Source organism: Schistocerca americana, chromosome 5 (assembly GCF_021461395.2).
Source record: "Schistocerca americana isolate TAMUIC-IGC-003095 chromosome 5, iqSchAmer2.1, whole genome shotgun sequence".
Taxonomy (NCBI): Eukaryota; Metazoa; Arthropoda; class Insecta; order Orthoptera; family Acrididae; genus Schistocerca; species Schistocerca americana.
The window spans coordinates 189460999-189474687 of NC_060123.1; the positions used below are offsets into that span (position 1 = coordinate 189460999).

Consider the following 13689-nt stretch of genomic DNA (forward strand, 5'->3'; position numbering starts at 1 on the left):
CCACAGGATCTGTATTAGTAATCAAAGGAACCATATCAGTTGTGGTCTACGTGAATATCATTGTGGACCACCAGCATCCCTTCATGCCTGATGTCTTCCCCAACAGCAAGGGCACTACCAGCAGGATAACCTCTGTGTCACAAGGCCAGAATCATGCTACAGTAGTTTGAGGAGCATGATACTTAACTCGTGTTGGTGTCTTGGCCACCAAATTCACCTGACCTGAAACCTATGGAAGATATCTGGGATACTATTGGGTATCAGTTCCACACCCACTAACCACTGACCTGTAATTCATAGAAATTGTGTGGTCTGTGCACAGGCATTCTGGTGCCACATCCCTTCAGCAATCTATCAACCTCATCAAATACATGCCATACAGAATCATTGTTGTATTACTTTCCAAAGGTGGACCCATGCACTTTTCAGCATGTGGTCATAGTGTTTGGCTCGTGTATTTCATTCGGACTTTACATTTGTTGGTATAAATTGTTTCTTCTGTTTAATCTGTTACAAAAGCTATAACTAAACATCAAGACACCAATTTCATATAACAAGTAAAAATATGAAATGGTAAATACCAGTATAAAACTTCTGAAGGAATTAGATACGTGTAATTTCCAAATTCACCTTCTTCAACTACACTGAAGACTGTCTCTCTTGAGATTTAAAGCAATATTTTTTTAAAAAAAGTAAGTTTCCCACCTAAGTCAATCGTTTGGTACAACATGTTAATAAGGGCATTGGAAAATGAATTTCTTGTACTTATATTACTACTGAAAAGCAAAGGAAATTTGTTGAATTATAACAACAAGAAAAGTTGTACTGATAAATGCATTACTTGGCATACCTGAACATAATTTTGTGAGGCAAAGTAGTCCTGAAACCTCTGTTGCACCACACTTCACAATTATTCCTCATCAATACTACTAACTGTCCACTGTCATGATTTCTGACCTGCTCAAACCAGAATTCAACTACAAAGGTGACAAAAAAAAGCCACAAAATCAATAGTAGTGTATCTTCAGACTTGCAACAGTGTAACTGTCACTGGCAGCCAATGATAACACATTACTAATGACATTAAAAGAAAAAAAATTACTGTATTTTATGTTCAGTAACCTAAATGATCTTAAGGATATATGTGTTTTGTTTGAACAGCTGGGCCCTCTTCTCTCACTACCCAAAAGTAAAATGAATAACGATCATCCTTTTATATTAAATATGTTGCTATGGGAAAATATGTATTAATAAAAAATGCAATACTGTAAATATTGACAATGGTTAAGCCAAACTTTCAAAGCATTCATTTTAATGCAGAATGAGATTTTCACTCCGCAGCAGAGTGTGCGCTGAAACGAAACTTCCTGGCAGATTAAAACTGTGTGCCGGACCAAGACTCAAACATGGGACCTTTGCCTTTCGCGGGCAAGTGCTCTACCAATTGATTGAAAGACAAAGGTCCCGAGTTCAAGTCTCAGTCCGGCACACAGTTTTATTCTGCCAGGAAGTTTCATTCATTTTAATGTTCACGAAGAACACCATCTTATCCTATATATCGTATGTTAACACAAGCCAGACAACAGACCAAGCTATGGTAAGCAAAATTCATTTTGCTCAACCATGATTATATTGTAGAATGAAATAGCACCCAATCACCCAAAATGTACATTAAAAACTGGGATGTTTTGCAACTTGTAATGTACAGTAAAGGAATGTTCTGAGGTACAAAAAGTATGATTAAAGGTAATACTCTCTCGATTAAATTTCTTGAACTTTCATCATTTAAAATTCTACTAAAACACTTCTTTTGAATTAACTTCACACATAATGTAATACAAATTGTTTGTACAAAACTTCTTTCTCCATTTCGAATTATTGTTACATCTGATGTGAAGCACGTTTCCTGGTGACTTATGACAGCTATGATTTATAATGGCACACAATTTCACACTTAAAGATGATAAAACATTGTACACAAGAAAGAACAGAAACATTTATTTACAACCTATTCTGAGTGAACAGTTAGCAAATTAGTCTATTAAAAATAGGAACTTTCTTTCTATTAAAACATTCAAAACTAATAATAATACAGAACTGAAGTTTAATTCTAGTGTGTCTAAAACAGTTCAAGTGAAATCTGATGAGCTTTCTGCATAAAATTATATTCCTTAAATAAAAATATCCAGCAAAGCATTAACACCAATGGACATGTTCATGTTCATACCAGCAAAGGCTAATATTTCTCTCTCACAAGTTTCAGCAGACTTCAGGAAAGATTATCATCAATAGTTACTATTACACAAAACACAGTAAAACTGTTTTGCACCAAGTAATGAATAAAACACAGACACAATACTATAAGGAACTCATTAATGATAAAATGAAATCAGTTTCACATCAATGCGTGATTGTTACAGTCGAGCAGTAATATAACAATATAAATTCTTGATGTCGATTGATTTACGAAGGGGAGTCTGTGTACGATTCATACAATAGTCAGCTCTGGGACTCCAAACTAACTACATTAATGAACAAAACGTTTTAGTTTTTCCAGTGTATTTCCATTTATTTTGTATTACAATATTTGTGTAGTTTATGTTATTTGGAAAGATCACCTTTGTTATTTTTCCCTTCACAGTGCCATTTCAGCAATATTATTAAAACTGATTCTAAAAGCTTCATTGTGACATAGCAAAGAAAGTTTTGTAACCAATTTTAGTTAATTTCCATCCATTTCATGTTGCATTTGTCCAGACACAGGAGACGATTTTTTTTTTTTATTATTATTTTTTCCATTCGGTTTGAACACTGTTACTCTCACATTCCAGTATAAGTATTCTGCCAACTTAACTTTCATTTACTGCAATAATAAAAGAAACACGAGATCAGTTTTACTGAACACATTCAATAGGTGGGGGAAAAAAAACGAAAAAAATGTATGTAGGATATACATTTGGAGTTCACACGTATGCATTTCGCAATCACAAAAAAGAAGAGTTTTGGGAAAATGTTATGAAGTCTAGATATCATTATGCTAATATAATAACCTACACAGGCAAGTAATACTGAGAAGAGACCTACCAAATAACTAACAAAAATCCTGCCTGTTAAATATACATTAAAAACTTCCTCCACGTGACAAATTAAAAAATATATATGTATGTATGTACAAAAGAATACTTTTAAGTCATAAAAATACTACAGTTTGGAAGACTAACTGCTTGCCTACACATATCATACAGCTGGCACACGGTTCACACTCAGGGCTGTTGCAAATTTTCTAAGACGTAGAGGACGTTTCCTTCTAGATCTTGTGCGCTGACGGTAAAATCGGAATGCTAGGAACACTACTGTACAAGACATGAACATCAGTGCAAGAGGTGGCAGTAATGACAGGCCATCTTCCTCGTAGTTGCCAAGGCCTGAAAGGTCGTTTCGCCACCCCCCTTGTTCTTCAGAAAGGATGTCTGACAGAACACCTGGACCACCTCTTGGAGGTAACCCAAAGTTCCACAACTGTTGCTGGTCCTCATGGGCCAAAGAGAGGAGCTTCTGTGACTTATACAGATTGCTATGAGGAGGAGAATAATAAAACATCCAATAATCCATTGATTCAAACTCATAATTTATTGCTATGTATTTTTTGTTATAAACTTGGGCACCGACATTCAAACTATATCTGAACTTACGTACGTTGGAGCAGATTGATTCAGTGGAACTGGCTGTGCCCAAACAAGAGTTGGGCAAGGTGGCAGGTCTCTTGTTTGTAGGCTTCCCATACGATTTTCCAGAACTTTGGAATACCTGTACAAAATTTTGCTATCAATAACTAAATATCACACCAGCACAGAACATTATAATAAATCAAATTATTACCTGTGGAGATGGTTTCCCTCCATTCTCTGTGGAAGGTCTGTTGCCTTATTTCTGAATTCTGTTTGGCGTTCTTTGAAAACTGTGGGAAGGTGCCCAGTTGATGTAAATTCCAGAAGAGCACTTAACATCCAAAAACAATCTGTATGGAAGTACAAATATTTATTTCAAATGTAATTCTAACAATTTTCTTAAAAAAAAAAAAATGAACTTAGTGCTCGTAAGTTTTAACATTTTGAGGAGTTAGCTGTGTCTGCTAAAGACTCATTTTTCATTATTTATTTACTGCAAATGTCAAGCATTACTACGCAGTTATGATGAAATATTTTTTTCAAATGCAACATTGGAATGTATGTCGAAGCCAGAAATATATATTTATCTGGCCCATTTACAAATATAAAAGCCACCTCTTCTGTTACAGCATCTACAAAGCTGAGCATAATCATTATTAAAGGAAGTTCAACAAAAACATCAAACCACAACAGAAATGTACCAACAGAATGATGGTTGAGCAGTGCAATTTAATGTAAAAAAAAAAAAGCATACCTTTCTCCAAGTGACTGTTATCTAAACAGTTTGAATCTCCGTAGATCACAATGCGGCCACTTTTTTCTGAAGCCTTTGTTTGAAGCAATCCCAGAATTGGCACATTCTCTGACACACTGGAATCTTCTACAAGTACTTCATGCCCTATGATATAATGTGATAATAAGTTAATAATAAAATATTTTTATAGTAGCTCAAACATTCATGTTTAATTAAAACAACAAACCTTGGTCTTTCAGCTTTTGAAATACAACAGTTCCATTTTCTGGAAACCTAATAATGGATGTACCAGAAGCATAGTACATGTCATGGTCACCAATGGTGTACTGGCCTTCAAAGACTCTGTCTCCAAGGGCAATTCCCCACGAAGACAGCAGGTCATTAATTGCAGGTATATTTGCTCCACCTGTGTCTGGCATCCACCACTGTCTGAGAAAAATGAGAAAAGTAGACTATAACAGAACAATCAGTATCCTACTAACATATTCTGAAAACGATTAGAATCCCCGTGTACTTTAATAGTACAGTAACTACATCTCACTGTAAATTAAACTCATGAGGCACACAACCTGAAGCAAAATCTTACCTTGTATTTTCATCATAGAACTTTACTTTCTTCATTACTGTAACATTGTACCAATCTGCAAATACAATGAGAGAAAGCCCATTATCCACGTCTCTTTTTAGTTTAGCAAATTCTTCAGGGAAATATTCTTCTTCTGCATCAACTAGTAAGACTGTACCATACTGAGATGCATCAAAACATGTAAAAGGAGACCCTAATACTTCCACATAGTATCCATTGTTGCGTAAATGTTGATACATATCCTAAAAACAATAATAATTCACATTTAGCCAGACAAAGCTGAATTATATTGTATTTTGTACCACAGCTGGTGCTCATCCAGTGCAAATGGAACTTTAATAAAATTTTTGTCTTGTTTTTATTTTTAATTAAGAAGTTGAGAAATATCATAGCTCTCATGAAGTATAGAAATCTATAAACACAGGAAGCCCATTAATATGTAAATGGAAGCAATGTTTATGTGAGTTACCTTGAAATTTGTGTGAATATGATCACCATTCCAATCTAATGGATCATTCTTCATGCGTAGATTATCACGAGGAAAATATCCTGAGGGATACCGTAAGTTATGATACTGATCCCACAATATACGTTTGCTGGAAAGAAAAAAATGACTTGCTAAATTTCACCAGACCAGATATAGATCAAAATTTGAAAAGAGCAAATACAGTTTTTCAGTCATTTCTATTTCTTTTTCTTTCACAGATTTGGTGTGGTCTTACACCATTTTAAGCTTTTGCTAATTACTTCATCCTCAAATAGTTTACAAATAAAATTTAAATACTGTATTTTGTATATATTGGTCTTCATGTCCATTACATTATTTGCCCTTTATTATTTCTGTTATTAAATTCTGGATGTTTTCTGACAAATTCCATCAATTAATCTCCTCCACTGGTATGATTTTACCAATGGTGTATTTGTATGTCTATTTGATCTAGCACTTTCACATCTAGTATTACTCAAACAGCTGCTGTAGCCAGCTGCTTGAGCTAACAACATTTGTTGCAAGAGGACTCAAACACTGAGACTTTGTCAGTTTTCTACAACCTTAATGGTGCTAATGATACAGTCTGAAGAGGAGAGAGAGGCTCATTTACAAATTTATAGAGATGGGACTCATAGAAGTCATACAGTACATGAACAAGGTTGTTCCCTGCCACTTTCATAAGAAAGACAACTAATTATTGATTTCTACAACGATTTGCACTGACACCCCTTCCTTTAAACCTATACATATCTGCCTTGCCATCTATAGAGTTCTGTAATCATCATGAGACCTACATTTGCAATAACACCTATAAGTCTTCAGCAAATTGAGACTATACTAACTGAACATTATACTCTTTTAAATAATTATTTTTGGAAATGAAGACAACAACTAAGTAACAGAAACACTGATTTGACCAGGAACACACTTGTAGATAGATGCAAACTATCCTGAGAAAGCCTAATTATAAAGTTTCAGCAACTGGCTTTAAATAATGATTCTAGAAATGTACTACTATCTCCTATGTATAATTTCTCTAGGCTTTGAGAGAACAAGAGTAGATTAATAAAACCACACACAAGGCATTTAAACAGTCATCTTTCCCATGATCCATATGTGAGTGGAGTGGAAAGAAGCCCTAATAACTGGTACAGTGGGAAGTACACTTTGCCGCACACTTCACAGTAGTTTGCAGAGTATGGATGTAGATGCTTTCATATAAACAACAAGATGGACAACACTGTCTTCCAGATGCCTTTTAATGTCAATGGTCCAAGGCACAACACAGCACCACAAGTATTTAAGAATAATAATTAGCTCATACTCTGTCTTTCGAGAAAATCTTAAAAATAAAAGCAGCTAAGGTACAAGTTTACAACAACAAAACTCAAAAGTTTTATTTAAGATGCTTTTGCACAGAGACTCAGATGCTCTGCTTTGGGCTTGGAGTGTACTTAAAAAAAAAAAAAAAAAAAAAAAAAAAATCCAAATGATGAATACTGAGCGTCACTATGGATCGTCAATGGCTGCCACTGCTGCCACCCAACATGGCATTGGCTTGGCCTTGCCATGAACACCATACATTGCTGGACTTCCGTCTGCTGCTTCCGAGGGCATCACTTGCAGAAGCTGCATGTATACTGCCCACGAGCTCATCGCCTCATGGGACCGTGTTTTTATGGCATCTTGCTGCTCATCAGTTGACTACCTACAAGCTCCCACCTTCATAGGACCATGTCAGTGTCTATACTCCATGCTCCTCGCCACTATGTGCATGGACTTCATCTAGTGAGGACCTATTAGGCATCATCAAGGATCGACATTTCAGTTACTATCTAGTAGTGTGGACATTGGCTCTTGGAAGTTGTACTTGGTTCATGTTAATAAATAAACAATTGTTATCGCAAGGTGTGTATTTAAATACTGCTAGCTAGACCTTTGGCAAAAAGACACTTTGATAATGTCGACGAGAATAATGGTTTCGTGTGGTTATCAGTGCTCTTCTCTCATCTGCCATTATCAGTTATGGCGATTAAGCTGTTTCTCATGTGCATTTTCATGTTTCTCAAAGTGTATTTGTTAGTTCTGCTGGAGTGCAGTTTCGTTTTCAAGACTGTTTGAGGGTTTTTCCAGTCACTGGTAATTTGTGTGTGTACTAGTTCACTTTGATGGGGTGGCATATTTGTGCTTATTGTATCATTGTCAATTTGACTGATTCGATTTTGGTTGGTGTTCATTTTACAAATGGTGTTATAGTTTCTCAATTGTTGCAAATTTGTGAAAGTTGATTTTAGTAGCTGTTCTACTTTTTACATAGTTTAGGCAGTCCATTCATGTGTTGTACAAGTTTGATTCCCCTCACTAATGCTGTTAGTCTGGGCTGTCTTCAGTACTTAAAAGTTTGGGTTTGCTGGTAGTGTACATTCGCATCAGGTTTAAATGTCACTTAGTATTATTGTGTCTGTCCAATCATCAGAGCTGTCTCTGACTCACATTATTCAGTTACAGGAGCGGCAAATTCAGAAACTGTTGCAGAATGTAACTCAGCTTACTCAGTTTTTGAATACAAAGGCTTCATCTCAGCCTGCTGCTCCAGCATTCCTACTGAATTTTTTAGATGTCTGACAGCCAGACAGAGAACTGGGCCACACGCTGTCAACAACTGGAGATGCACTTAGAATATACGACATCCAAGGTCTGCAGCACAGTACTCACTTTATAGGAGTGCGAGAACGGAAATCTTTCATTTGTGTTGTCAGTTTTTTCCAGACTCTTGTCAGCAGACTTTGATTTATTAGTGGAACAGTTAGATGAGCATTTTTGTAGTAACAGTCCCCTCTGTCTGGGCCATTCGCACACCACATTCTTGGTTCCTGACAAACAGTCTTCCCCTTAGTTTTCAAGTGAGCTTGATCATAGACAGAGTCCAGACTGGGTGTCAACATGTTTTGTGTGGGGCCTGACGGGCCACTTTCAATAGAGTTGTTTACAATGTTGCTGTGTTGTGCAGCACTCGGTTTCATATTCACAGAGTTTTATGGCAGAAGTTCCTATGCCAAAAGCACTGCCCTTGCATGTGATGCCATCGGACACTGACTCTCTTGGCGTCACTCTTGTCATTACCAGTTGTGTTGCAGTCGGCCCTTTTGTTATCACCAACCATGTCACTGATGATGTCAACTTACTCCTTGTCAGTCCTATTGTCACCAGCCTTGTTATGGCTGGCCCTCCTGTCATCAGCAGCCTTGTCGACACTGATGCCAGCTCTCTCATCTATGTAGTTGTCGCTGGTCCCGTGACAGCCGGCCTCTCGACAATCAAACCAACTCCTCCAGAGGCGGCACTCTCGATGCCGATGCCAATGCCACCACCACCACCACCACTTTCCCCGTTATTGCTGGTCTCATCATCGGCACTGGTGTCACTGATCCCCTGCTCTTCTGGGTCTTGGGTTGTGCCTTTGTGGAAATTTCACCACAAACACTGCCTGCACCCAGCCTTCTATGTCATCTGTGACGGCCAGCTGCTGTTCCCCTACGAGGGCACGATGTTTCTTTCGCTGGGATCGTTTTCTTGTGTTGTTTAGTAGTTTAGCTCAGTATATTCATCTGCCTATGTGAAATTTTTATGTGCTTTTTCTATTCTTGTCTCAGATGTCAATCCTCCACAGCATGACATGCTTGGCAGTCTTGTTTGCTGTACCTTACAGTCTTATTCAGATGTTCATGTCAATTCTGGGGTTTCTTTTTCTGGATACTGTTTTGGTCTTATTCAATGCTTGTGGGATGCAAGGTATGTTACAGTATATGGCATCTTGGTAACTTTTAAGGCAAGTTTCCACAATGGCTGTACTGTCGTTTCATTTCAGTTTTTGCAACAGTCTGCACTGGTAGCTGTGTTTTGCCTCCTGACTTGGATGCTGCACTTCTCCGAGATGGTTGCACCATCTCATTTTAAGGGGAGAGGAGAGTGGTATATGTGTGGTTGCGTCCCCACATATTTGGCCACCATACTTATGTATGTGTTTTGTGGACCAGATATGTCTCTTGTCTCACCCTGGAGAAGAGCGACTGAGCTGTTTACCATCAAAGGTCCTGCAGTTGCCAAAGTGTTGCAGTCACAAGCACCTATTCGTGTTGGCACTGTCACGTGTCCATGTGACACTGAGCATGTAGACTTCCATCAGACAGGTACTGAGACTTGACTTCCACCCACTACTCCTAAGAGCACCGCTTCAGAGAAGCTGAGTCCACAAGCTCACCGTCTCCTGGAACTGTGTTGTTATGGCACCTTGCTGCTCATCTGTTGACTGCCTACAAGCTCCAAGCTTTGTAGGACCATGTTGTCATTTATCCTCCCTGCTCCTCACCATAAGTGCATGGACTTTGTCTTAGCGAGCAACGGTTAGGCGCCATCAAGGATCAATGTTTCAGTTGCTATCTAATTGTTCGTACATTCATTCTCAAAAATTGTACTTAAGTTAGTTCATGTTAATAAATGAACAGTTGTTTCTGCAATGTGTGTCTTTTAATACTGCCAGGTACACCACCACTCAGCAAAGGACATTTCAGGCATCATGTACTAAAATGACATATACCACAACATCCTCCAACTGTGAATTGTCAGAAGACAGCTGGACTTAATTTCAGTCCTCTTATCTGGCAGGGAATTGATTGTACAATTAAAACAATTCACAGCACTGATGTTTGGTGAACACAGTACTATACACAGAGGTGACAAAAGTTATGGGATACCTTCTAATATCGTGTCAGACTTCCTTTCACCTGGTTTAGTACAGCAACTCAATATGAAATGGACACAACAAGTTGTTGGAAGCCCCTGCAGAAATATTGCTGCCTCCTTACCCATTCAGAATTTCGAAACTGTTGCCAGTGCAGGATTTTATGTCCCATAAATATTCGATGGGATTCATGTCATGTGATCTGGATGGCCAAATTATTTGCCTAAACTTTCCAGAATGTTCTTAAAACCAATCACGAACAACTGTGACCTGGTTACATGGTGCACTGTCATCCATACAAATTCCATTGTTTGCTGGGAACATGAAGTCCATGAATGGCTGCAAATGGTCTTCCAAGTAACTGAACATTACCATTTCCATCAACAATCGGTCGGTTAGAACAGAGGACCCAGTACACTCCATGTACACACAGCCCACACCATTATGGAGCCACCATTAGCTTACAGTGTCTTGTTGACAACTTGGGTCTATGGCTTCATGGGGTGTATGCCACACTCGAACCCTACCATCAACTCTTGCCAACTGAAATTGAAATTCATCTGACCAGGCCACCATTTTTCATTTATCTAGGGTCCAACCAATATTGTCACAAGTCCAGAAGAGGTGCTGCAGCGATGTTGTGTCGGTCTGCTGCCATTGCCCACTAATGCCAAATTTCGCTGCGCTGTCCAAACAGGTACATTTGTTGTACACCCCACACCGATTTTCTCAGTTATTTCATGCGGTGTTGCTTGTCTCTTAGCACTGAGAACTCTATGCAAACAATGCTGCTCTCAGTCGTTAAGTGGAGGTTGTTGGCCACTGTGCTGTTTGTGGTGGGAAGTAATGCCTGAAATTTGGCATTCTCAGCACTCTCTTAACATCTTGGAATATTGAATTCCCTAATGATTTTCAAAATGGAATGTCCCATGCATCTATATCCAACTACCATTCCGTGTTCTAAGTCTGTTTATTTGCATCGTGCAGCCATAATCACTTTGGACACCTTTTCATATGTATCACCTGAGTACAAATGACAGCTCTGCCAATGCACTGCTCTTTTATACCTTGTGTATGCGACACTATTACCACTTGTATATGTATATATTGCTATCCCATGACATCTGTCACCTCAGTGTATAGTAATGGAATATGTGGTAGTTCTTTGTTCACGTGCATCATGACAATCTCCACGATGTAACAGTGCAGCTTCCAATCTAATACAGTAGCACATATAATATCAGAACAAATTCATCTTGAGTCGGAAAAAGCTTTTAGGCTCTTTCAATCTTTTAGTTTTAATTACCAGACAGCAAGTTTTCTGTTTATCTTGTAGCTGCATTTAACTTTCATTCATTATAGGTGGGTGACAGTATTCTACAAAACTGTCCCAGGAATGGCGGCCACAAAATGTTTACATTAGACAAGAAGTACTAGTATTTCAAACAACATACAGCAATTTTCATCACTATGAAGATATAGAAAGAAAGGTCATATTCTTTTAATTTAGAGTTGATTACAATATCCATTAACATAGTGACATTTAACTGAAAAGTTAGAAAGTCACTGGCTTCAATCCACAGCTTGGAATGTTACGGTATTTCTGGTGTGATATGGTGGCCTCGAGTATAATCCACAGTGCACAGAATCAGATATTCTGTAATAAATTGTTCAAATATTGCTAATAAATAAACATTTGCTTTGGGCCAGTATGGAACACCAACTTTACATCTACATCTACATGACTACTCTGCAATTCACATTTAAGCGCTTGGCAGAGGGTTCATCGAACCACAATCATACTATCTCTCTACCATTCCACTCCCGAACAGCGCGCGGGAAAAACGAACACCTAAACCTTTCTGTTTGATCTCTGATTTCTCTTATTTTATTTTGATGATCATTCCTACCTACGTAGGTTGGGCTCAACAAAATATTTTTGCATTCGGAAGAGAAAGTTGGTGACTGAAATTTTTTAAATAGATCTCGCAGCGACAAAAAACGTCTTTGCTTTAATGACTTCCATCCCAACCTGCGTACCATATCTGCCACACTCTCTCCCCTATTACATGATGATACAAAACAAGCTGCCCTTTTTTGCACCATTTCGACGTCCTCCGTCAATCCCACCTGGTAAGGATCCCACATCGCGCAGCAATATTCTAACAGAGGACGAACGAGTGTAGTGTACGCTGTCTCTTTAGTGGACTTGTTGCATCTTCTAAGTGTCCTGCCAATGAAATGCAACCTTTGGCTCGTCTTCCCCACAATATTATCTATGTGGTCTTTCCAACTGAAGTTGTTTGTGATTTTAAAACACCCAGGTATTTAGTTGAATTGACAGCCTTGAGGATTGTACTATTTATCGAGTAATTGAATTCCAACGGATTTCTTTTGGAACTCATGTGGATCACCTCACACTTTTCGTTATTTAGCGTCAACTGGCACCTGCCACACCATATAGCAATCTTTTCTAAATCGCTTTGAAACTGATACTGGTCTTTGGATGACCTTACTAGACGGTAAATTACAGCATCATCTGCGAACAACCTAAGAGAACTGCTCAGATTGTCACCCAGGTCATTTATATAGATCAGGAACAGCAGAGGTCCCAGGACGCTTCCCTGGGGAACACCTGATATCACTTCAGTTTTACTCGATGATTTGCCGTCTATTACTACGAAGTGCGGCCTTCCTGACAGGAAATCACGAATCCAGTCGCACAACTGAGACGATACCCCATAGGCCCGCAGCTTGATTAGAAGTTGCTTGTGAGGAACGGTGTCAAAAGCTTTCCTGAAATCCAGAAATACCGAATCAACCTGAGATCTTCTGTCGATAGTGGCCATTACTTCATGCACATAAAGAGCTAGCTGCGTTGCACAAGAACGATGTTTTCTGAAACCATGCTGATTACATATCAATAGATCGTTCCCTTCGAGGTGATTCATAATGTTTGAATACAGTATATGCTCCAAAACCCTACTGCAAACTGACGTCAATGATATAGGTCTGTAGTTCGATGGATTACTCCTACTACCCTTCTTAAACACTGGTGCGACCTGCCCAATTTTCCAGTCTGTAGGTACAGATCTATCGGTGAGCGAGCGGTTGTATATGATTGCTAAGTAGGGAGCTATTGTATCAGCGTAATCTGAAAGGAACCTAATCGGTACACAATCTGGACCTGAAGACTTGCCCGTATCAAGCGATTTGAGTTGCTTCGCAACCCCTAAGGTATCTAACTTCTAAGAAACTCATGCTAGAAGCTGTTCATGTTTCAAATTCTGGAATATTCCATTCGTCTTCCCTGGTGAAGGAATTTCGGAAAACTGCGTTCAATAACTCCGCTTTAGCGGCACAGTCGTTGGCAACAGTACCATCAGCACTGCGCAGCGAAGGTATCGACTGTGTCTTGCCGCTTGTGTACTTTACATACGACCAGAATTT

The 13689-nt window shown here is 38.7% G+C and overlaps 1 protein-coding gene across 4 annotated transcripts in view; it reads right to left on the minus strand.

Annotated features, from left to right (window-relative positions):
* Positions 1-2716: 2716 nt before the first annotated feature.
* The window catches only part of LOC124615283 (membrane-bound transcription factor site-1 protease), a 145980-nt gene continuing 135007 nt past the window's right edge, over positions 2717-13689 (minus strand). Inside the window, exons 11-17 of one of the 4 annotated variants that reach the window (XM_047143047.1) lie at positions 5478-5604; positions 5009-5250; positions 4649-4851; positions 4423-4566; positions 3880-4018; positions 3697-3807; positions 2717-2863 (exon numbers count right to left, since the gene is read on the minus strand). In XM_047143047.1, the coding sequence (XP_046999003.1) occupies positions 2857-2863; positions 3697-3807; positions 3880-4018; positions 4423-4566; positions 4649-4851; positions 5009-5250; positions 5478-5604 (973 nt within the window). In that variant the 3' untranslated portion in view covers positions 2717-2856. Of the gene's footprint in view, positions 2864-2895; positions 3575-3692; positions 3808-3879; positions 4019-4422; positions 4567-4648; positions 4852-5008; positions 5251-5477; positions 5605-13689 lie in introns of those variants that run through there. The other 3 variants (XM_047143049.1, XM_047143045.1, XM_047143046.1) reach the window with 3 other exon arrangements.